The sequence below is a fragment of the Mus caroli genome, unplaced genomic scaffold, assembly GCF_978045245.1.
Source record: "Mus caroli unplaced genomic scaffold, Mus_caroli_1 scaffold_20, whole genome shotgun sequence".
In the NCBI taxonomy this organism is placed as follows: Eukaryota; Metazoa; Chordata; class Mammalia; order Rodentia; family Muridae; genus Mus; species Mus caroli.
The window spans coordinates 15,871,216-15,896,090 of NW_028227275.1; the positions used below are offsets into that span (position 1 = coordinate 15,871,216).

At 41.1% G+C, this 24,875-nt stretch overlaps 1 protein-coding gene across 11 annotated transcripts in view; it reads right to left on the reverse strand.

Moving 5' to 3' along the window:
- Positions 1-24,875, reverse strand: part of Btrc (beta-transducin repeat containing E3 ubiquitin protein ligase) — a 166,711-nt gene that overhangs the window by 89,966 nt on the left and 51,870 nt on the right. For 7 of the 11 annotated variants that reach the window (XM_029472467.2, XM_021151574.3, XM_029472464.1 and 4 more), the window contains one exon: positions 20,204-20,311. The exons of the other annotated variants lie outside the window; for them this stretch is intronic. In XM_029472467.2, coding sequence (XP_029328327.1) covers positions 20,204-20,311 — 108 coding nt within the window. The remainder of the gene's footprint in view (positions 1-20,203; positions 20,312-24,875) is intronic. 11 annotated transcript variants of the gene reach the window in all.

A 24,875-nucleotide genomic window follows, 5' to 3' on the forward strand; every position in this document is an offset into this window, starting at 1 on the left:
CTATTAGTAGTAGTACACAAGTATATTTATTTGTAACGATGAAGTAATTTTACTTTCCTAGGAATAAGTAATCTTGTTGTGTCTTTGTTTAATACAGTGCTCTTTGACAATTAACAGATTTCAAAAGTCTTTTTCTCCAACAGAAGGACTTAACAGTAGAAATCCTCCCTATTTAAAAAAGGACAACTTAAAAGGATATGTTTGCATGTTGTTTGCATGTCTGTAGTCTTCAGTTGTTGCAATGCTGGACAATAGTCACATGCTTTCTAATCGTCCATTCTCCAACTATACACCATTTTGTTTACATTCCTGACACTCTACAACTTATACTAATACTATTTAACACAGGCTCTGTTTTGTAGATGTACAACCATAAACCTAGATTACTTTTATAAAATTATTTCCTGTCACTTAGTAAAAATGAAGAATTTTCTTTGGAAATATTAATAATCCTTTGTTGATTAAAAAAATAAGTGAGGAAACATTAATTTAATATCCCTGAATATTATAGTTCTGATCATCATCATTTTGGAACAAAAATAAAAACAAGCCCAACTAAATAAGTAGCTGCCAGAAAGAAGACAGAGATGGGTAATGCTGATAATGTTATTAGGAACTTAGCCATAGTTGATCATTCTCTTCCTTCCTTTATTATTGAAAAATATTCTATTATTGCTTTCCAGTGAGTTTTTCCACCGAGCACATATTCCTTACAATTACAAACTCTTCTCTTCTTATAAATGTCTGGTTTCTAGGGCTGAAAAACTTGGCCCAGTCTAGCTCTTTAAAGTGGCCATTCAATTTAATGCTATTTTTTCTCACCAAAATTTAAGTTAGGGTAATTTTAATCAATAATCTTTTCAGTAAAAACTAGTCTAAGGTATCACCCACAGTATTTTGTCATTTTATGGAATTAAAATTTAAAAACTGCTTTGCTTACTATAGAGTCTAACATATACAAAACACTAAATTTAATGTTATAGCAGAAAGCTTTGAAATCTGTAATATTCAATTTCTTGGCATCAGTGTGTCCTGCCAAAATTCCCTCTGTGAAAAATCAATGTCTATTCCTTGCTTCTGCAGACAATGAAGAAACAGTTGGTTTCAAAACCAGTTGCCTCTCACTGCCTGCTGTACAAAGGACATTCTGGGGAGTGGTCAGTAAAGAGAGCAGTCATTTCTAAATGCCAGTGCTTCCCAGCATCTCCTTTTCTTCTCCGTGGAATGAAGTCTGAGAGCACTGACTGGTGGGTCATTCGACCCACGAGGGCCTGGAAAGGTTTCAAGAATAACAGAGGTCATGTAATTGCCAAAAGAGCATTAGCCACTCAATCATAATGGATAATTAAATGACCTACATGATTCCTGAAATAGCTGCTCTATATTTGGTCTATTACTTGCGTCCCTCAAGATAAGCTACTTGTCTGGTCTGCCTTGACCCGCAAAAGTCCAACCTGCGCCTGGAAACTAGCTGCATGCTTCTATTGCTTTGAAACCCCACCAGACTATGCTTTCAGGAGGACACACATAAAAAATCAATCTCGTATCCTTTTCCCTATTGTGCTCTCTGGAATACAAATTACTAAAGAAAAAAAAAATTAGTAAATCCTTGGCTTAGATCTTTGAGGGAATAAAAGAAAAAAAACTGTAAGAAGATTACAAAAAGAAAACTATGGTGACTCCTTTTTAAAAAGTTCTCCTTGTATGCCTGAGAATTTTCCATTTGATTATAAAGTTTGAGATATTTATTTATTTTGTAGGCTACAGCAAGTCATTAAAACGCCAAGTGCCTAGGATGCATTTTTTGTAGTGCAGACTATTGGACTCTTTACTGGCCTAGTTTTTTTAGTCCTGTATGGCAAAGTAAAGTGCCTCGTTCCAAAATAATAACAATAATAATAATAATTCAAATACAATATGGTACTGGTGTTCACATAATAAAACTGGCAAAAAATATCACTCAGGTTTTCGTATCTCTGAATAGTTTAACGTACTAAAATACTGGATTAGAAAATACAGGCAAAGAAGAGCCAGCTGCAAAATTACACTTGGGAACTGCTGCTTTGTGGGGTGGGGGAAAGGTCTGCTTGTGGCCCTAGAGGTAACTGCACATCTAACAAATACTGCAGAAAGAGGCAAGAGACAGGGAGGCAAAGGCAACCTACAACAACAGCATGGGACAGAGATGTGAGGGACAAAGAGCTAACATTTAGAATACCCTAGAGGCTAGTAGGATTTTTCTGTTTCCACAGGAAATTATGTAGCTCGGGGCTACTGGCTACTCTGATCTCTTACTAGTACATGAATGGCTTATTAAACCTAGAACATATCTGTTTTAGTTAACTTCAGGGTAGGGAGGGGCAAAGGGGAGGATAGAACAAAATGTACTTAAATGCTGGATTCTTTCTCCAGGCTGAATGCCTTTCATCCAATAAGACATTCAGAGCAGTGACCCAGCAAATGGATTGCAAAAGCAATCTTCCGTCCCGGTGCCACATTATCATTCCTGTTCAGTATTCTCCATGAGATATCTCAATCAGCTGTGTGTAAGTGACAACGCAGCCCATTGCTGGGTTAATTAAACATTTGACTTTAACACCCTCCCCGTCATTAAGCAAATAAAAACAGATAATTCAAACTGCACTTCATCCTCGGGGTACACAACACACATGTCAAAATTAAGAGAGTCCAAGGCCTCCAGGGAATTCTGTTGAAGCTATAATCAGTTTAAATCTTATCTGGTTTATCAATTATTCTATTGATTAAACCAAAGCGATTATACACAAGTCCTCTGCCACATGGGATTGATGTCAGCAGAGCAAGAAAATAACTCCAGGAGGTTCCAAACTGATTTAAAAAGCGACCAACAGACAGACCAATAATAGTCGATTATTACATACCAGTGATCCATACACCGAGGAGTTGATTCTTAGTTTCAGGCGGTGAAGTGAACTGTTTCCAATCACTACGTCTCACTGATATACCTTACAGTTGATGCCAGAAAATTTATGTTGTGGGCGATCAACATTTATTCTACTGATTTAAGCAGAGGCTGGCTAGCATGTTCAGCAGCTGAGATATCTTTTATGGAGACTGGCCCCTAACTCTAAAAGAGAAAGAAAAGCTCAGGCAAAGAGAACGAAAAACTTTCCTTTCCTTTCCTACGTGGGCAAGGCTAGTAACAGGAAGGGCTGAAAGGGACATACAAGAGACCCAGTTCTTCTGAAATTCTCCCAGAATCCCAGCTATTTCAGGTTGAAAAACAGACTATAACATCACAAAGACCTTACCACGAAGAGTCATAATTTCTTTTATTAATTCCAAGGGCAAACACCCTCGTTACTATTATGAAAATATTAAGCTCTTCAAATAAAATGTTGATATCTGAACCCCAACATCAAACTTTTCCAGAAAAATTTAAGCACAATTTAGATGTCCCCCTGTCCAATTACTGTGTACTATCCTTCAAGTTTCCATGGCCCTTGACCCCTCAAGGCCATACCTTTCTGTATGAGAGAAAAGCACTGTAAAACCCAGTAACAAAAATGGGAGAGGCAGCATGTCGGCCCCTCCACACCTGAAACATGCGTACTAGCCCTGCTCGGGAAGGGAATTGTGCACTGCCACGTGGACACCGCGTGTGCACTCAACCGGAATTAACTTATCTCCTTCAGACTTTCTGTTTTCGGGCAGACTAAGTAAGAAAACTGCATTAGCATGCTGTATTCTACACTCACCACTAGAAATACTGAGGGTGCTATTTGTAATTGTATTCTTTTTAAGGGGTTTGTTCTCTGCAGCTGTTTTCTGCTTGCAGTGTGTTTCGTGTAATCAGCACATCATCATAAATACATTGGCTGCTCCCCTGAGGGCGGCTGTCAGGGTTTAATTTACAGAACAACCTGGCCACTGTGAGTTGTAACACACTAGCACTATGGCAAGGAGTTACCACACTCTGTGAAAAATGGGTTCCTATGAATTTTTATATCTAGAGCTTGTCCCAAGACGATTTAAGCTTTAGAAATACTGTTTAAAAGAAGTCCTTTCTACCTTGAATGGAACAAACTCATCGATAGGAGAAGACTTGAAGTAATTCTCAAAGCCCAAGTAAGTGGGCACCAGCAAAGGTAGAGAAGAACAGAAAATTACCCACCAGCAGGAGGCACTGTAGCCAATGCCATCTCCAAAGTCCCCAGAGACCCTGAAAGGATGTGCAAAGGGAAAGAAAAACTACTCCAAGAGACATACTAGGGTATCAATCATTCTTTTCTGCTGAGATGAGTTATGCTGGATATGATAATAAGTACACTATTTTCTTAGACTACTATTATTAAACCATATTTAGCGCAATGAATGGGGAAGGGAATGAGATAACAGGGATTCACAGTAATTCCTCCCCTTATGCACAAAGCTCCCCGCAGAGCTTGTACAAAGGTTTGCAATATATGTTTAATGACTAACTAAAAGCTCCTTGAGGCCAGTGCCTGAATCTTAATTTATGCCCAATATTTAAAAACAACAACAACAACAACAACAAAACCCCAGCTGGCACATACAGGTGAGCTGAGTGGAGTTATGACCCTGTTATTTGTAGGATTTAGATCTACATGATGTCAGAGGTGTTACACTATACCAAGTATATGTTAATGTCAAGAATGGTGCTTCAAGCCTAGTCTCGGGACTGTGGAGGCAGAGGCATAATCAGAAGGATCGCTGACAATCTGAGGCCAATCCGGTCTACGTAGCAAGTTACACGCCAGCCAGTGCTACATGATGCCCTGCCTCAAACAAGCAAGCAAGCAAACTACATATCTTATTTCTCTCTGTTTTTATCAAAGTGATTAATATATGAAACACATGTAACTCGGTCTTAACAACAATATGGACCCAAAATATTGGCATATTCACAGGGCTAAGGAGATGGCGCATGGGTAATCAGAGCTAAGCCTGTGCTTCTAGCAAAAGGAGTAAGTAAACCCAAGGGCAAGCTTCGGGTTAGCTAGAGTTGCAGGACTGGTGAGATCCAGCCGAAGTAAAAAGATGAAAATAGGGGGCTGGAGAGAGAGCTCAGTGGTTAAGCGCACTGGCTGCTGGTCCAGAGGAGCTGGCTCAATTCCTTGCACCCACATGGCAGCTCATGACTTTATAACTCCACTCGTAGGAGATCTGGAACCCTAACACAAACATGCGAGCAGAACACCAGGGCACATAAAATAAATATATCTTAAAAAGTGGATGATGACAATGGATCACAATGAAGGATGACATCTGTCAATCTGGCTCATGTGCATGCACACTCACACATACACACCCTACAGACACACATTCATATTCAATAGAATATTGGCAAATTCAAACGTATTTTAGTAATGAAGACCATAAGAAAAAACTTACAAGTTTTTCTGTGCTTTTTGCCTCAACTGAAAGAAAAAAGTTTCAAAAGGTCAAAAAGGCACCCAATGGCACTTTCTGACTAATGAAATGGCAGTGCACACACATTCCATATATCCAGTGAGTATTATATGAGTATATCTGCATATTAATGTATCATTCTGTTAAGAGATATTTTACAAGTTAGAATGCCTAGAGTTAAACCACAATATGGTTCATAATGCTTTGTTGGTTTGGTTTGGTTTTTCGAGACACGGTTGCTCTGTGTAGCCTGGCTGTCCTGGGACTTGCTATGATCAGGGTGACCAGGCTGGCCTCTAACTCAGAGACCTGCCTCCCTCTTCCCTTGAGTGTTGGGTGTGCACCATCACTGTCTGACCATTTGTTGTTGTTATTTTGTTTGTTTTGTTTGAGACAGGATCTCTCTGTGTAGCTTGGCTGGCCTGAAACTTGCTGTGAAGGTTGGTCTTGAACTCACAGAGATCCCTTTGGAGCTTACTTTTCGGTGCTGGGGCTGAAGGTGTGTATCATCATCGCTCCAGGCTTGATCTGTCTTCTGTTGCCTTCTGTGCTGCACAGAATTACATTGCATGATGTCTTTAGATATTATTAAACTGTGCTAAATGTGGTGTCAAATGCCTATTACTTTAGCACTTAGGAGGTAGAAGCAAAAAAGAAAAAAAAAAATCAAGCATTTAAGGACAGCCTTAGCCACAATAATCAGTTCAAATCAGCCTCAGCTGAGATGCCTGAGGCCTTGCCCCAAAGAAGGAAGGAAGGAAGGAAGGAAGGAAGGAAGGAAGGAAGGAAGGAAGGAAGGAAGGGAGAGAGGGAGAGAGGGAGGGAGGAAGGGAGAGAGAGAGAGAGAGAGAGGGAGAGAGAGGGAGAGAGAGAGAGAGAGAGAGAGAGAGAGAGGGAGGGAGGGAGGGAGGGAGGGAGGGAGGGAGGAAGGAAGGAAGGAAGGAAGGAAGGAAGGAAGGAAGGAAGGAAGGAAGGAGCAAGCAGACAGACAGAAAAGATTACCTACTTCACTGTGGAGGGTTTCAAACACACCCAAATTTATGTTAAAATTATATTTAAGCCATCTAGTAATTAATTTTTCCTATAGAAAATTTTCATTTTATGTAAGCAGAACCATATACTTGGCAAGATCTCATAACTTCTTTGGTTGTTTTGCTTTGTCCTGAGACAAGGCCTCATAGCCCAGGCTGGTCTCAAATACCGGGATCCAAGTACTGGAATTACAGTTCTGTGCTGTGCCCAGCTCGCATCACCTTTATTTGCTCATTGCTGGAAAGTAGTTCTGACCACCAGAAAGAAGTTATATTCAGGAATACTACTAAACCTGTATTATTCATCCTGCCTAGTACACTAAGACAATTTATACAGAAAAAATGCCAGAATCAGTTTTTACAAATTAAAGGTTAGAAAACTTTAATTCAATTGAATAATTACTTTTGTTCATAAAAAGTCTTTGTTTAATAAAATACATGTTAGCCATAAGAAATTAATCAGATGTTCCCCCCACCTCAATTCATAATTGTAAACATATTTGAGGACCTTTTGAACTAAGCAGGGTGGGTTAGACTAAGGTCACTAAATCACATGACTACCTTCTCTTCCCTGGAGACCATGGAGTAGTTCCAGAGACTGCCATTAGAGAGCAGCACAGTACACACCATCAGTCATAGCTCTTACCATTTCTCCCACTAAGGCTGGAATATTCTCTCTCTCTCTCTCTCTCTCTCTCTCTCTCTCTCTCAATTAGAGCAGTCAACAACTCCAGAAAAGAGTAATTCAATTAGTGCATTGTGGAGCTCTACAATACCTCTAAGCAGATGTTCCCCATCTTTGGGAACTGGAGCTAGGTTTCAAATACCTGTACGACTCAGATAACACCACTACATTACATCATTTGTCAAAGTGCTTACATATGCTTCTCTGACTTCAAGGAAAAGACAAGGAAACAAACCTAGGCTAGCCTCTTAGAAAGGTTCTTATCATCAACGTAAACAAGTATAGAATTTTAGGCAGCAGTAATTCAGTTACATTTTCTAAATTATATTTATAACAAAATGCCTAGTACTCAAAAGGCAAGATCTCAAGTAGGAGACCCAGCTGGGCTACAATGTAAGATCCTGTCTCAAGCAAACAAACAAAGCCAGAGGAAACCCCTCCCACCAAAGGCCAACTCTACCTCACTATACTTCACACAATATAATTGTAGAGGATTTTCCTGTTGTTATGCAGTGCTATAGCTTGGACCTGAGGCTTTCAATATCCCTGGCATGCACACTATCACTGAGCCACACTCCCAGGCCTCTTACTGTCTGCTGTTCTTGCCACAGTGTATGTAGCCATGCATTCCATACTGCAATGATGGCGGTGTCAAGATGGGGGTGTATTCACAGGAGGAAAACCAGAATGCTGATCCCAAAATATGGCTATGAAAAGGCCAGAAATCATGGCTGGTATCTTCCAAAGAAACAACAGAATTGGAACCAGTCCACGTGGGTAACATGTGGATAAAGCAATCTTACAGCTCTCAACACACAAACAGACTTGTCACTCAGAATCCAGACAGATCAGTCTCAGGACCCTCCATTCCTCATCCTCCTAGCAAAGCATAGGAATCTCAAAAACGGTATAGCTTTGCAGACAGCGGAGACACGGCCTCCCAGATAATCATGTCTAGGTTACTTAACACCTATTAAATTGCAACCGTTATTCATATAACTGCTGTACAGTATTGTTTAAGGAATAATACCAAGAAAAAAGTCTCCTCGGTACACATCACAGGCCTAAGTACATTTTCGGCTTCAAAACTGGCTGACTCTGCACATGGAAAACCAAGGATACTGGGGATGGGAGACAACTGGTTATGGGCAATTATTCCATGTTACTACAAAACACTGTCGGGAACAATGAGTGAACTAAAGTTTGACTCCTTGAAAGAAATCTAATACACCAAACAAAGGAAAGGAAAGAAACCTCGTGTCGACACGACACTTCTCGAACAGGGGTGCAGATCAGCACAGATTGGATGACTCCCTGGCAAAAACCAATCGTAAAGAGGACATGTGACATGCTGTCCTCTGGTGATCTTTCCAACCCCAAAGCTAATTCTCATAAGGTATGATGCTGTGAAAGCCCTCAGCGTCTGAGCTGTTAGCTAAAGCATTTATAATAAATACAGCATGGGAAGAAATTTTGTGCCCCCCCCCTGTATTAGGATCATTTCTTACATTCCAGATTTTCTTTATTTAAAAGAATGGTTGCAGGCTGGAGAGGTGGCTCAGCAGCTGACAGCACTGGCTGCTCTTCCAGAGGTCCTGAGTTCAATTCGCAGCAACCACATGGAGGCTCACAACCATAGATAGGGGGATCTGCTGTCCTCTTCTGGCACACAGAAGAGTACTCATACATGAAATAGATAAACAAACAAACAGACAGACAGAAAGATTTGTCTCCTCTCATCTTCTGAAAATCAGTGAAGGAGAAATCAATTTCCAGAAGAGTTTTTTTAAAATCCCCCACTAAGTTAGACAGTGGGTTCTTATAGCTTATAAGCAAGTGTTACGCCAATATTTGTGTTTTCAAACTACAGAACAATGCTTAACAACAGCAAAGACTCGTTCTTACTGTCCTTGGTTTGGGTCTTCCTCTCTAAGCACTCGATTTCTAAAAGTAGCATGCAGTTCTGGATACAGGGGAGTGGGCCTGTATTCTGTAATTCTATCTCCTGTCTCCCATCATGACCTTAAGACAGAAATTAGGAGGTATTAGGAGGATTTAGTTCAATGCAGAGCACGTGAGCATGGCCAAGGCCCTGAGTTCAAGTTTTCAAAAAAGCACTGACTGCTCTTGTACAGGACCAAGATTCAGTTCCCAGCACCCATGCGGTGACTCACAGCTTCCTGTAACTCCAGTTCTAGGGGATCCAACACCATCTTTTGGCCTCCACGGGCACTGTGCACACTTGGTGCAAATGCAGACAGACAAAACGCTGGAGTAAGCAAAACAGTTCTTCTTAAGCGCTACTATAAAATACAAATTTTGCATATTGAAGTATTTTTCTTACTAAAATTTCATTCTTTGATAAATTCACCATTTGAGTAATATCAAAATAGTGGAGGTTGGGCTGGAGAGATGACCGAACAATTAAGAGTATATTTGCTTTTCCAGAGGACCTGCGTTCGATTCCTAACACCCACATGGCAGCTCACAACTGTCTATAACCCATACTCTAATACAAACATAAATGCAGGCAAGACACCAATACACATAAAATAAAAAAGTGTAGGTTTGGGGCTGGTGAGACGGCTCAGCAGGAAAAGGGGCTTCCCAAGAAGCCCGACTTTAACCCCACAAAGAGAGGAGAGGAGCCTGTGGCAAGCTGTCCTCACCTCCACATACACGCCCTACACATATGGAATTCAAAATTTAAAAAATCTAACCAATACACAAACACACACACACAGTGGGTGAACTTGTATTTGTATAGCAACATCAGCCATGGTCGGCAGTGGGGAACAACGTCAGTGCGGTCAGCAGCGGGGAGCAGACAACTCCACTGTCCACTCACACCTGTCCACACCGGCTTTCCTGACTTCCTGCTGCAGACACAGATGAAAGACCTAATGTGGCTCTTCCTCGTGATGGGGTTCTCCAGAAACCCTGAGACCCACGGACTGACTCGACTTTATCCTCACAGCTTGTTTCTGTTCCAGTGTTAGGTTCATTTGGCTTTGCTGGCGCCACTTCTCTTTAACATTGTCCCTTTTTATGTGGTTAAGGCCACTACTTCCAACCCTATGAACGAAAGCGGACAAATAGGGGAGAAAGGAATGAACTGTGAACACCTCAAACAAGAAAGGTTGCTTAAAAAACTAAGTGTCACATTCTGACAGTTCAATATTTCATGACCAATACAAGGAATGAGCAACGGCACTGCAACTTTAAATCTTCCCCTCGGTGTCAGTCTCTCTCTCTCATTGTAATGCCAAAGGGAACGGCAATCAGAGTGGAGATGTTCAACGTGATGGAGGTCAGGACACCATCGGATCAACGTGCCAGAAACACGACCTTGTTTATTTTTTTCCCCAGTATTATTGTTTACAGGGTGCTTTGCCCATGTACCTTGTGGTTCTTAGCTAAAAGATGAAATTACAGCCCAGGATGAAGCGCTCAGGCACACATCCAATTTGTGTTTCCATCTCAGAAAACAAAAAGCTTCTAAGGCCCTCAGGCTGCCATTCAAACTTGGAGGCTGACATTTTTAACAGCATGAACCAGAGAATGGCAGAGAGAATGATCTAATGCATTTCTGACTTGTCAATCAAAGATCTCACCTCTGCTGTCTTGTAAACAGTTGGGGGCCATCTAACTACATTCATAAACCTAGGGAGAGCTTCCTGCCAGCTGGGGTGCTGGAAGCACATGCTCTGGCTTCCATCACCAAAATCATGATTCAGTTTTATAATCTCGCTGCAAATAGCACACAGGCACTTTTCCAGGACTACTGAAATAGAACCAGAGCAGGGAATACAAAAGAGATTTTGGTCAAACAGTGATTTTCAAGCTGTTGGATTCCTGTATCCATCTTATCCTCATTTTACTAATTTCCCTCAAAGGACTGTACTATGCTACAGTTGATATGCTTAAAAAATTAACAACCTGCTACTTAAAAAATCAAGGGGAAATACATTAATATTAAACTATAAATGTCCCTTACGGTTTACTATCAGTAAAGAAAGTCATACAAAGTAGTGACTTGTGCAAAAGATAGAAATTACATTAACAACTACAGCAGCTTCATTTAAATTAAGCTAATGAGGGGCTTTCATTCAAATACAAAGCTTTTGGTGCTTATAGATAAAGTTTTACATTTACTAGCTTGAAATGGCGAGGAGGTTTATGTGTAACGTGAAAATCTAAGGGAACTGCTAACGCCTCGTGCTCTCACTTTGTCATGACTATATGGACCAACACATATAAAAACCAAGCTGACTTTAAAGTTCATGTATGAAAAGGAACAGCTGCCTTCTTCATGCAAATTTTACAGGTCACAGAACTCCAGGTTAACTCATACAAAGACACAGGCAGTAGCTTTTCACTGTACACCTAAAGAACTTAAGGGCAGGTAACAGATCACCCAGCAAAAAAAGATAAACTGCAAAATCCTTCTCCTGCTTTCTAAATAACTACCTTAAAACATAACACATCTGGTCTCCAGAGAACTGTGTGTAAGGATGTAGAAAAGCTCAGAAGGAAAGCAAACTCACAGGCACCCGCTCCTAATGGAAATGTGCTACAGTGCATAGGGTCCTCTGAAGCCAATCACGAGTGTGCGCTCTTGGTTTGCTCACATGCTTGCCTGTTAATTTTAAATAAAGCATTCTTTTTTTTAAAGATTTATTATTTTATGTAAGTACACTGTAGCTGTCTTCAGAGATACCAGAAGAGGGCGTTCGATCTCATTACGGATGGTTGTGAGCCACCATGTGGTTTCTGAGATTTGAACTCAGGCCCTTCGGAAGAGCAGTCAGTGCTCTTAACTGCTGAGCCATTTCTCCAGCTCAAATAAAGCTTTCTTAAAACACCCTGGCTTAAATAAATGACAAAGACAGAGTTTCCTGAATACCGCCTACCACCGAGATTCTTCATCTCCACAGTCCGCATATCCAGTCTTGAAATTAATGTGAGGAAGGAAGCAAAAACATTAACAAAGGACAAAAGTGAAAGAAGAGTGCATGGCCTTGGCAGCCACAGACCCACCCAACAATTCCTGACCAGCACAGAAAGAACACATGTACAACCATGGCCTCTGTATGCACAAGGGATGGAAATAACTAGGAATCTTAGAACATAAAGAAACAACATACCTCTCTCAGAGGACACAGATTAGTCTAAGTGCCCACAGAAAGGATCTATCACTTAGGTAGGGCACCTCCAAAGGCCGCCATCACCCTCTTCCCACCAGGTCCATTCCTATGGTTTTCATCCCTGGACAAGTGGGCAATATCATCCCCTTTACAAGGTTCTGACCGAGTAAAAGCACTTGAGGGAAAGCAAATCCATTATTATTGAATATATCTAAACAAAAGAAATAACCACTTTGAGAAGAATTTTACTTTTTACATCCATCATGAAGAATAAAAATGTTTCAAGGAAATCTGATTTGTCTCACAAGATGATGATTTTGGCATATTCTAAACACCAGATAAAGTCATACATTATTCCATAAATGAACATTAGCTACACTTGGACATGTCAAAACACTCAGCAATTGAGGAATGTGTTTTTAACAAACCTGAAATATAAAATAGTTCAATAACCAAGCAAGTAGCTGGAAAGGCAATCAGGGGAAGATGTCACTTCTCCAATATTGATTATTTTCAAGATAAGGCAAAAATGTGGCGAACTTGGGTCATTTTTACTTTTAACACTTGAAGTACACATAAAAGATGAAAGTAACACTAGATTTCAATGTACCCAATACTTTAAAACAATTTCACTATATTTTTTATAATTTTGTGTTTCACCTACACACATGTACATACACACGCACGTGCATGTGCGCTCGGACACGGACACACACACACACAGGGTACGGGGTGTGTGGGAGTGTTAGCCTTCTTACCTCTCTTAGACCTGGAGTGACTCTGGTTGCCAGGAAGCTTCAGCCATTCCCCTGCCTCTGCCCCTCCACACTGCTTGGATTACAAGAGGCTACTTAGTAGGTGCTGATTTGAACCCACATCTCATGCTTACATAGCAAGCAACCTTACCCTCTGAGCCATCTCCTCTGTCCCTCGCTATAAAAGCATGATCTTCAAAAATATATTTCTAACATTTCGCACAAATGCTTTAAAATTGGACTTTAGTCTTAAGTCCAAAGATTCATCAATATATTGGCTTTCAACCTTTCTCTAGCCTGATGTTCTTCATACTCAGCACTTCCACTTTGCTCCGTTCTTTTACAAAGTAAGGGTACACTGCAATCAGTCAAATGCTCATCCAAATACACACTCCACCGCAGATAAACACGTTGACACCATTGAAACTGAATGTTTAGTCAGTTGGCTGGCAATGGCGGTCTTTAATAGCCTGAAATGTGCATTTGTTCATGAACAAGAGTCCAAATTCAGTATACAGAATCCAACTCAGAAGGGACCAGCACAGTGAGTTGTAAGAAAGCCAAATGTATGAAATCTGAGGACTTCCCATAAATCAGACTCGGCATGTTTTTCTTTTCTCTGTGCAAATGTGTGATGTCTGGAGTGACTGTTTAACTGTCATGAGTTCTTTCTGAATGCAGAGCATCTGTGTGCTGTGTAGGAGGGGCTACCACAATATCTGCATGCTGTGTAGGAGGGGCTACCACAATATCTGCATGCTGTGTAGGAGGGGCTACCACAATACTACGCTTCCTCTCCGTACCCTGTATCTGTTATTGGACAGTTTTCTTCAAATTATCTAAGTCTGTTCACTCACTAATTCACCAGAAGTATGAAATATTACTTTTGACAATGAGAGAATAAATGAACAAAACATAGTTCAACCTTCAAAGAATTCAGTCTCGCAGAAGACAAAGACACAGATAATCAGAGCAGCACAGAATCGCTGTGGCAGCACATCTCTGCTGCTGCATATTCTGGGCACAAATGTGTGGCTTGCCTGAGACGGAAAGCAGTACAGATCTGGAAAAACCTTAATCCTGTCTCAACCTGAACACAATTAACGATAGAGTTACCGAGATAGGTAGACATCCCCAGGCAAAGTCAGACGGGGTGGGGGTGTGGAAGGCCTCAGATGGAGTGATTAGAGAACACAAAGGCAGGTGTCCTGGAGTTTGGTCAACACTGCTATTTTCAAACAGTGGGACTCCTGTACTCATTCTGCACTGTAATTGCAGTAGTTGAGAATTATATGAAAGGAAAAGAGTTGTGAAGTAGAAGCCAGGTTCAATCTTCATTCAGCCTAAAACCATGTAAGCAACTGTCCACAAAATAGAGAGTGGCCACTCTCATCAGGAACACCAGCTGCGAGCTGTAGCATGAGCAAGCACGTAATTTACGTGAAATTCCCAAGTGCTGACTAATATTGGTAAAAATGGAAATATTTGAAAGGACATCATTATTGTCTGTCTTTCTTCTTCCTACTTCTATTTTCTACAGCTAACAATGTTTGATTAAAATGAGAACAAAAACAACAGGAACATTTGAAAATAAAACCATTACATGCACATGCATATAGAAATGTATAGCCAAGTTACCAGACGGATGGAAACAAGTGTGTTAATTAATAATGGTATAAAAATACTGATAACAGTCATTATAATAATGACTACTAGTAGTGGTGGTGGTGGTGGTGGTGGTGGTGGTGGTGGTGGTGGTAGTGGTAGTGGTAGTGATATAGACAGGATCTCAAGTATACCAGGCTGATCTCAAACTTGGTATGTAGCTTAGGATGACCTTGAATTTCTGGTTGTTTCTGGAATTACAGAAACAACCATCACATCTAGTTTATGAAATGTAGGGGATCAAAAACTAAACCTCATGCATAATAAGCAAGCATTATACAAGCGAGTTACATCTCTGGCCCAGTAATGACCCCTTAAAGAGAAAGATTCAAGCTCAGTGGTTAACAACAAAGCCAGCTCAGATTCCAGGAAAGCCTGCCCCAGGGTCCCCATCCTACAGCCTAACCTCTGGGTTTCTTTTCCTTCCTATCTTATAAGCAGCTCCTTTTCTGTTTACATTAAACAATTCGACTCCTGTGATAAAATCAACAGTCAACTTGGTCAATGTATTCCTTGATTTTCCAATAAAAGCTCTTCATAGGGCTGGAAAGATGCCTTGGAAGTTAAAAGCACTTACTGTTCTTGCAAAGGACTCAGGTTCAGTTCCCAGCATCCGCGTGGTATCGGATCCTATGGTACCTAGGATACCTTCTTCTGACTTCCATGGGACCAGGCATATATATGCAGGCAGGCAACACACTCATACACATAAAAAATAGTCTAAATAAGCTTTCCTACATATAAATTCCAGAAGTAGGAACATATAGAAAGAGCGTTCAGCTTCTTAAAAGCACGACTGACTTTTAATTAAAACTAGAAAAGGTTCTGGGGGTGAACTGGTTGAGAATTATTTGCTACTTTAATTCAGAATTGTTTTAGGACAAATGAAAACTTGAATTTTTCTTGGTGCTCTACTCTGATACCAAAGTCAGAAGGTTTAAAAACATACACGTGCACACGCGTGCAAGCTCACAGTCATATTAATATTTTTGAGAAAGAATCTCATGTATTCCAGACTGTTCTCAAAGTTGCTATAGCCTTAGGCTAGCCCCAACTCCCCATACAACGGATTCTCCAGTGCTTACAGGGATTACAGACATGGACCATCAAGCCTGGCACCTCTCTTTTAAACTTTAGATCTCTTTATAGACTAGACAGTCTTCCTTCCTAAGCTTTAAAGAAAGCATAACAATGAATGCAGAAGTGTCTATGAAAATTCATCTGCCTTTAATTACTCCAGACACTAGATGTACAAAAATTAAACAATGCCAGCATTAGTGTTTTAAATACATTGTCATTAAGAATGTTCTATTTGTATGACGTAGGGTTTTTTGTTAGTGTTGTTATTATGCAAGACTCCATGTAGGCCAGGGTGGCTTCAAACTTGCTCTGTAGACAGAACAACCTTGAACTCATTCACGTCCTGAAGAGTAATTACAATTATTTTAAATAATAATATTTTTTCTATTCTCATTTCAAACAAAGTAAATATCAGTAAATATCAGTAGATACAAGCCACATGCATAAAGTAAGTTAGGGTTCCTCAGTAATTATTAAGGAGTGCAAACTGTCCTCGCCTCCAAATTAGTAAAACTGCTAGGTATGGTGGCAGAGGCCTGTAATGTCGAACTTTGGAGGTAGACAAATGAAAAGGCGACCAAGAGAAATGTTCGCTTTCTAAGATGATCTGTCTATAGCCACAGTGGTAAACATCTGTGCTCAGCCCTTCCAGCACCTCACTGCCCATGCCCCAGCCCTCCATGACGAGGTCATCAGCGGCTTCCCCAGCTTGTTCTCAGTAAGGTTACCAGTATCTCTGTAGTTTTCAGCTGTTGTGTCATGGAGGGGAGGGGGGTGTTAATGCACCAAGCCATTCCTGTCCTCGGACTTTTGCCCAGTCCATTCTCAGTCTACATGGTTAGCTGACTGTCCTTACCCCAACTCTTAGGTTAGACCAGGACTAGTTTGTTTTATTTGTGGTGGGGCAGATAGAACCCAGGCCCTGTGCACACTGTGTAGTGCTCTTCCATTCTGCTATAACCCTGGCCAGGCCCCTCCTGTATACAGTGCTATGGCTCCCTGCACAGTTCTTTTATAGACCCAATCACTTCAGGGAGATTCTGCCTTGGGGATTATGTGGCTTCATAGCTCTCTTACTCATTTCACAGTGGAATATAAATATAAAAATTATAAATAACTGTTAAATAAAATTTGGCTTCAATATACACAAGGATAAATAGATCCTATTGCATTTCCATAACAGGTTATGATACCTATGTAGTGAAGAATTAAACTTAAAGAGAAATCTGCCTTTGCCCTTGGTGAAAAGGAAGTGGTGTTTAGGCTTGACTTCTTGTGAGTATAAGTGTCTCTGCTTGAGGATTTTAGATGCTGGAAATGCAATCTACATTCAGAGGTGGAAAAAACACTGTATAAGTTTCAACACCAAGAGGAGACCGGGACTCTAAAGGCTTCAGTGTGGCCTACAAGGATGGGCTAGAGACTAAAGGCCAGCCATGGAGGCAATAAACAAATAAGTTTGAATAAATATGACTTTGGAGGTTGGTATAGATTACCACACATTGTGCCTGAAAGGCTATAATAGTGAGAGTGGCCCCACGGCATGAGAGTGATTAACAACTGCACATTTTAACCTCTCTAAGATCCTTTCCTATGTGTCTCTTCTGGTATTTGTTTTGTTTTTTCTTTAATTAAGTCTTTCTTGAAGATTATTTATTTAGGGCTGGATATAACTCAGAAGTTAAGAGCACGAGCTGCTCCTGAGCTTCATTCCTAGCATCCATATGGTGGCTCACAAGCATCGTTCTTTAACTCCAGTCCAGGAGGGGCCAACACTCTCTTCAGGACTTTGCAAACATTGCATGCATGTGGCACACAAATGTGTGTGTGTGTGTGTGTGTGAGAGAGAGAGAGAGAGAGACAGAGACAGAGACAGAGAGGGAAAGAGAGAGTGAGAGTGTGTGTGTGTATGAGAGACAGACAGACAGAAAGAGAAAGAGAGAGAGTGAGAGTGTGTGTGTGTATGAGAGACAGACAGAGAGAGAGAGCACAGAGAGGGAGAGGAAAAGGAGACATTGGAGGGCACGAGAAAAAAGAATAGGAGAGGCGAGGCAAAGTGAGAAAATTCATCCAAATCCTTGGAGGGTAAAAATTCTTTCCTGCCATTTTGTGGAATCCAGAGATTGAACTCAGGTCACCAATCTTATCCACTGAGCCATCTTCTCTGGCCCATGGATGTCTCTCTTGACTAGGTTTAACGTGTATCCTTTGTCTGTTAATAATCTGTATCACTGCTTTTGGTAAGCTCTTTGAATACTTTCAAACAAATTATCCACCCTGAGAGTGATTGGGCCTAAAGTGTAGACAATTTTGATGAGCCTATTCCCTGAGACTTTACAAACTGGTTAAACTCAATGCAACTTAAACCCAATAGATTAGCAGGGGTTGCTGAAACACACCTACAATTCCAGGGCTCAGAGGCTGAGGCAGGATACTCTAGAGTCGCAGGCCAGCCTGGGTTATAAAGTGATGTCCTGTCTCAAACATAACAATAGCAAAGCAAAGAACTCTGGGTTCTTGAAGTCAGGACTTTCCTGAGCAGAATACACTGATTTAAAACAAGACAGAAAAACCACCTTAACAAAATAATTCACCCTGGGATGAACTGACACTCTCAGGATACCACACACTCTCTCAGAGCAACAATGTATACAACGATGATAAAAGCAGCAACATGTGTCCATTCATGTCTACAGTTGCCATGTAACAGATGTGGGAAATGAACATGAAAGTAAAACAATTTGTTCAAGATCACAGTACTAGTGACTATGTGGTATGAGAGAAAATGGCCCCACAGGGCCATGAGGAGGGGACTATTAGGAGGTATGGCTTTGTTGGAGGAGGTGTAACCTTTTTGGAGGAAGTATGTCACTGGAGTGGGTTTTGAAGTTTCATAAGCTCAAGCCAGGCCCAGTGTCACTCTCTCTTCCTGTCCCCTACTGATCCGAATGTAGGACTCTCAGCTACACACAGGCAGCACAATGTCTGCTTATATGCCACTAGGCTTCTCACCATACAATGCTTTGAACTGTATGCCAGCTCCAATGACATGTTTTCCATTATAAGAGTTGCTGTGGTCATAATCTCTCTCCACAGTAATAAAAACCCCCGCATAAAAGAGTGAGTGACAAAGTATTTGAAATGATTTACCTACTATTTTCTAGTATAAGCAAAGGAAGTGAACATTAAACTGCACAAAGGAAAATGAAAGCATGACTAACATAGTATTGCTGAAGACTGGTAACTAACTGTCAGTACTTAATCCCGTTCTTCCAGACTTCATCATGGATATTTTCATATTTAGTTACAACTTGTCTGTGGAATTTCTCTGAACAGATAATAAATTGCAAGGGTAAAAAACAACCTGGCAAATAGCTGGACAAGCGGCTCACTCCTGCGTACCAGCATACACGGACATTAAAAGACAAATTGTGAGGAGCTGGAGAGCTTAATGCTCTTTCCAGAGGACCCGAGTTTGGGCCCCAGATCCCATGTTTGGTGACTCACAACTGCCTGTACACAAGAGTTCCAGGGAATCCCACATCCCTCTGGCCTCTTCACACACCTGCACACACATTTACATAAATAAAATAAGATATACCTAAAAGAAAAAGAAAGACAATTTTTTAATACTATTAAGGTATTAAAGCTAAACACAAATCCCAAATACCTTAAGTAGATAGACAACACTTCTGCCAAGAACAATTGTGCATGACACCCTAACCCATAAGCTACGGGCATCAAGTTCTTTCTTTCACTTTCCTCTACAAAGTTCCATTCGCTTCTTCTACAGCTTATCTGACACTATGGAAATGACCTCTTGACCTCTAAGGAAGACAGGGAGGAGCTAGAGTCCATCATGTAAGACCAACTGGAGTTTTTCAAAATGGAAACTATATCGACAGCTTCCCCACTCTGAAACAAGAAAACCTTTAAGATGCAAGTAACACATAGTTCTTAATGTGTAATGTAAACATAAATGTGTATGTATGCATACACACATGATAGTAGCATAGTAACCCAGGCATTCTGAACATAGCAGTAATCAAATAAAAAACATAAGATGTTTGTGCATATGATTTCAATTACCTAATTATTTGACTTGATTTTATGTAGGTTCACAGCAAACACTACATTCTGAATTGCTACTTATATTATCTTAAAAATCAGTATCGGTACAAGATCTGAAACTCACTGCTCCAGTTGTGTTTTATCCATTTTGACAAAACAATTAGGATAAAGATGTTCTAAAAGTCGGTAAGTCTAGGTCTATATTAAAAGTTAGCCCCCGAAGAAATACTGAGTGATGTAAATACAGGCGCTATAAAGGAGAAGAGGTGATGCGAGTAAACTATAGGAGAGAAGGAAGGACACACTAATGAATTAGACAACCCCCCCACCCATAATCCACAGAGACAGAGAAAGTACCTGGAAAGCTGTGAGTGCGCCAGTCCCTGGGTTATACAGGCATCGCAGCGAAGGCATGCTGTCCGCCAGGCTGGAGCAGCCCAGCCACAGAGACCTGGGCATAGAGCACTGCAGAGAGAGGACAACTATGAGATGGGACAGTATGAGACAGGATGGCACAGATTACAGGAATTTTCAAGGATTGGCTGATGCAATATTCAAGTTGTAGTTGGTCTTTATGATAGAAACATTGGCAAGGGGGTAAGATGCAGGCTCACTATGTAGCCTTAGCTGGCCTGGAGCTCTCTAGGTGGACCAGGCTCTGCCTACCTCTGCCTCCTGGCACTTGGGAGAAAATGGTATACAGTGGTTCTAATCCAGGAGAAACTCAAAGGGAGCACTAGTAACCAAAAGGCAAGAGACAAAATGTCAGAGGTCCAAAAACCACGCATGTCACAAATTTCTATCCCTGTTTTTCTATGAATAAACACACCTGAACTAGGAAATCTACTTCTTAAATATGCTGGATTGACTAATTTCCTCCTTGAGCCTCAACAGTCTTCTATAAATGCATCATACGGTAAAAGAAATACTATACAAACTAAGCAGAGAAGAGAACTTTGTGGGAGCATTACAATATTAAGAATGGTAAATTAAGAAACAAAATATCACAGGAGAATGTCTTTTAAAAAGAAAAGAAAAAGCATTGTCTCCCTGGGGCCTGACAGCACTGGCTCTGCAGCTTGCATATGCTTTATGTGTCCTGTTAGTCTGTTATTCATTAACCACCGTGCACAGTTAACATAGCAGCTGCCTCTTCATCTTTCCAGATGGATTAAAGGGGGTAGGGCAAGAAACAATCCAAACAGAAACAAAACAACAGGGGAAGAAGAGTAGGGAGCCGGAGAGTCGTGGTGCTAAAACCTTCAGCAAGGAAAGGATGGGACGAACAGAGTGCATTCAACAGCCCCAAAAGTACCAATTCTAGTAACATTAAACACTGTTAGTGTTACCGTGTTTTGAGGCTGGTGGGGGGAGGCAGTTTGCAGATGTGGTGCGTGCGTGTGTGTGTGTGTGTGTCTGTGCGTGTGCGTAGGTCAGGGTTGATTAACCTCAGGTGGTACTCCTCAGGAGCCATTCACCTAGTGTTTTGAGATGAAGTCTCTCACTAGAACTTGAGACTTGCTCATTAGGCTAGGCTTGGCTGACAAGCTTCCTGTCTGTCTTACAAGGGCGCATCGCATGCCCTGGCAAGAATGTTACTGGCCGAATCATCTCCCCAAGCTCTGCTTAGTTCCACAAGATCTACATATGGCAGAGTGGACTCTCTATTCTTTGTGTTTCTCTAAAACGACCCCAGGATGAAGTTTTGTCCGTTAGCTTGAGCACTATGAAACCTTAATAACAGCTAAAATAAAGACCCATCCATACTCAACGAATACATATTTTAAAATAGAAAGTCATTTTCACAAGAAATAAAATTTTACAGAATATGAGATGATGTTCTAGTTCTTTTACTGCTTTAAATAATTGGCAGAAGTGCACAATGAGATACAAGATATAATATTTCCTGCTCACACTGTCACTGTCTATAACTCATATGAAGATCACAGTTGCTAAAGACTCCAGTCTAGATGCCTGCTTACAGGTGGCTGTTTTCATTTTATAGGTAAGGACTTGTCTGCTCATGCTCAGGAACGTAGGAAATAGGACAGCAAGTGGGGACTAGAATCCATTCCTACTTCCTGGAGCTCTTCATCCTGCTGTCACCATCCCTGTATCAAAACCTGGGGGTGGGGACTTGGAAAGGATCTGCTAAAGGCATCACCAGACAGTACAACAAGCCAGGCAGTGTTATCACCCAGACTGTGACAGCAGTGAGTCCCTTCCATTCACGGCTCCAATTTCTTTACATCAAGCTACAACCCATTTTACAAACAGCAGATAAATGTTGTCTTCAGTGTTTTCCATCAGGGATTTCCTCTCTCTGCCTTTATCAAGCCACCTCCTCTATCTACCCTTCTGGTTGGCTCTGGCACTCTAGCTATCTAACTGCTTTGATACTCTACTCAGATGCTTCTCTGAGCCCTAACACATTTACCATTTCCGTGCTCCTGTTTCTGCCATTTACCTCTGTGTCTCCTGGGCACTATATTTACTAACTTCAGTCCTTTTCAGCTCATCTGCACTTGAAATACTTATATTGGGAGAAGGGCAACAGAACAAAGGGGACAGTTAGGAGTCATATTTAAAGTTTCTGTCACTTTGAGAATCCCTGCTCTGAACTACAAATACTCTCTTTACTGGGGCTGGAGAGGTGGCTCAGGCATTAAGGATACTGGAAACTCTTCCAAAAGACTGGAGCTCAGTTCCCAGAACCCACATAGCTGTAACTTCAGTCACAGAGAATCTGATCCGTCTTCTGACCCCCACGGGCACATGGTGTACAGACATACATGCCAGTAAAACATCCAAACACTCAAAATAAAAATAAAATCTCAGAAACTTAATTAAGAAGAGAATGCCTCACTGAATCAGCAATAGTAACTGAAACCTTCCCTCCTAGCTAGACTGGTCTACTCACTGAACTCCAGGCCAGCTAAGCTACACAGTGAGACCCTGCCTCTAACAACACAAAGTTTCACTGAGATAATTTTCATAAGTAAGTTACGACCTAAGTTTTTCTTACAGCTAATGTTTATCAACTTATTCGATAAGTATTTATTGAATGTCTTTCTTGTTCTGAGCACCAGATACAACAATGGATGTACTGGCTAGTTTTGTGTCAACTTGACACAGCTGGAGTTATCACAGAGAAAGGAGCTTCAGTTGAGGAAATGCCTCCATGTGATCCAACTGTAAGGCATTTTCTCAATTAGTGATCAAGGGGGAAAAGCCCCTTGTGGGTGGTGCCATCCCTGGGTTGGTAGTCTTGGTTCTATAAAAGAGCAGGCTGAGCAAGCCAGGGGAGGCAAGCCAGTAAAGAACATCCCTCCATGGCCTCTGCATTAGCTCCTGCTTCCTGACCTGCTTGAGTTCCAGTCCTGACTTCCTTGGTGATGAACAGCAATGTGAATGTATAAGCTGAATAAATCCTTTCCTCCCCAACTTGCTTCTTGGTCATGATGTTTGTGCAGGAATAGAAACCCTGACTAAGACAATGGACAAAAAGAAATTCTTCCCCCACCCCCACCCCCTTTGATACTACTCATGCTGAAAGCAGACCTTTAAACATGGTAGATAAGCAATCTGCCACTGAGCTATATCAACGGCCTTAAAAAGAAAAAAAAAAATCCCTTTCTGGGGGGAGAAGAGGGGCTGGTACTGGGACGTAAGTAAGTAAGTCTTTTTTAAAAACATTCCTTCTTAGCTGGGCATGGTGGCTCACATCAGTAAGCCCAGAACCACAGAGACTGAGGTCAGATGACTGCCCGCACTTCACGATGAGCTTGAGTTTACATAGTGAATACCATGCGTGCCAGCCACCATCAGTGCCAGGGGTATTAGCAAGCTGGTATCAGAAGGAAGAAAAGGAAACCAAAAGAAAAGAAAGGAAATGAAACAAAAGGAAAAAAAAATCCCTTTCCTTCATGGAACATATTCATCCATCAGCATGAAGTCACTATATACGAAAGATTCCTAATATAGAGAAACTCGTTGCTAAAGTTTACTATCCTGCTATTCTTTAGAGACATGGTACTTTTATTAAGTTTGCTTAGTGGATTTTTTTTTTCTTTAAAATCCAGTGTCATTCTGAAGGAGAATCTCAATCTGAGATATGTAGGAGAGGTAGAAACGTGAGAGTGCGTAAAAGGGAAAGGATGGCTCCAAGTGCAGCGAGCATTGGAAAAGAGCTTGACAGAAGAGGCGGGTGCTCACACACCTCAGCCATACTGAAGCTCTGCACAGTGCACAGTGGGTCCTGCAGGTCTAGAACTCAGCCAAACCCCTTCATTCACAGACATGGGACTCTTCTTTCTCATTACAACACACATACTTGTTTGTATCTGTAGAGCGTCTTGGGTAAGTTTTGAAGGCATTTCTCCCATGATTGTGGTCTCCTGTTTTCCCTAAGAATCTATGCTGGTGTTAGCACTTGATGAATTTTTACCAGAGCCTCTTTTGTGTTCATTCTAATGTTCGTTCTCATTCACACACCCAATCCTCCATCACAACTCCACCAACAACTAAAAGTCTGAAAGGGGCTTACCCCATCTACTTAAACTAAAATTCCAAAATAAAATTATGATCAATAATGAGCCACATACACCCAGGGAAGCCAGATATACCCAGTGTGATTTCCCAAATAGTATTAACTTGCAAACACCACACAGAGGATGCATTCTCGATTATTACAAGACAATTGGTATGGGTAAGAAAACTGCACTTGAATATAGTCAGATTTGTACATTATCATAAGATTTTATATATTATGGCTCAATTTAAAAACCAATTTTCCAATTGGTTTGTATTGCAATAATTAATCTTACTCATACTGGTAAATGCTGCCCAATGAGAGTTGCCCAAGTTTATGGGTCAATTCTAAACAAAGGCATAATACATGGTCTGTCCATCATTTAATAATATTGCCTTTGATTCAACTGCCAGGCCTGTGATCCCAGCTACTGGAGGCTATTGCTGGAGGATCACACATTCAAGACATGCCTGATCTATGGAGTGAATTTAAAGCCAG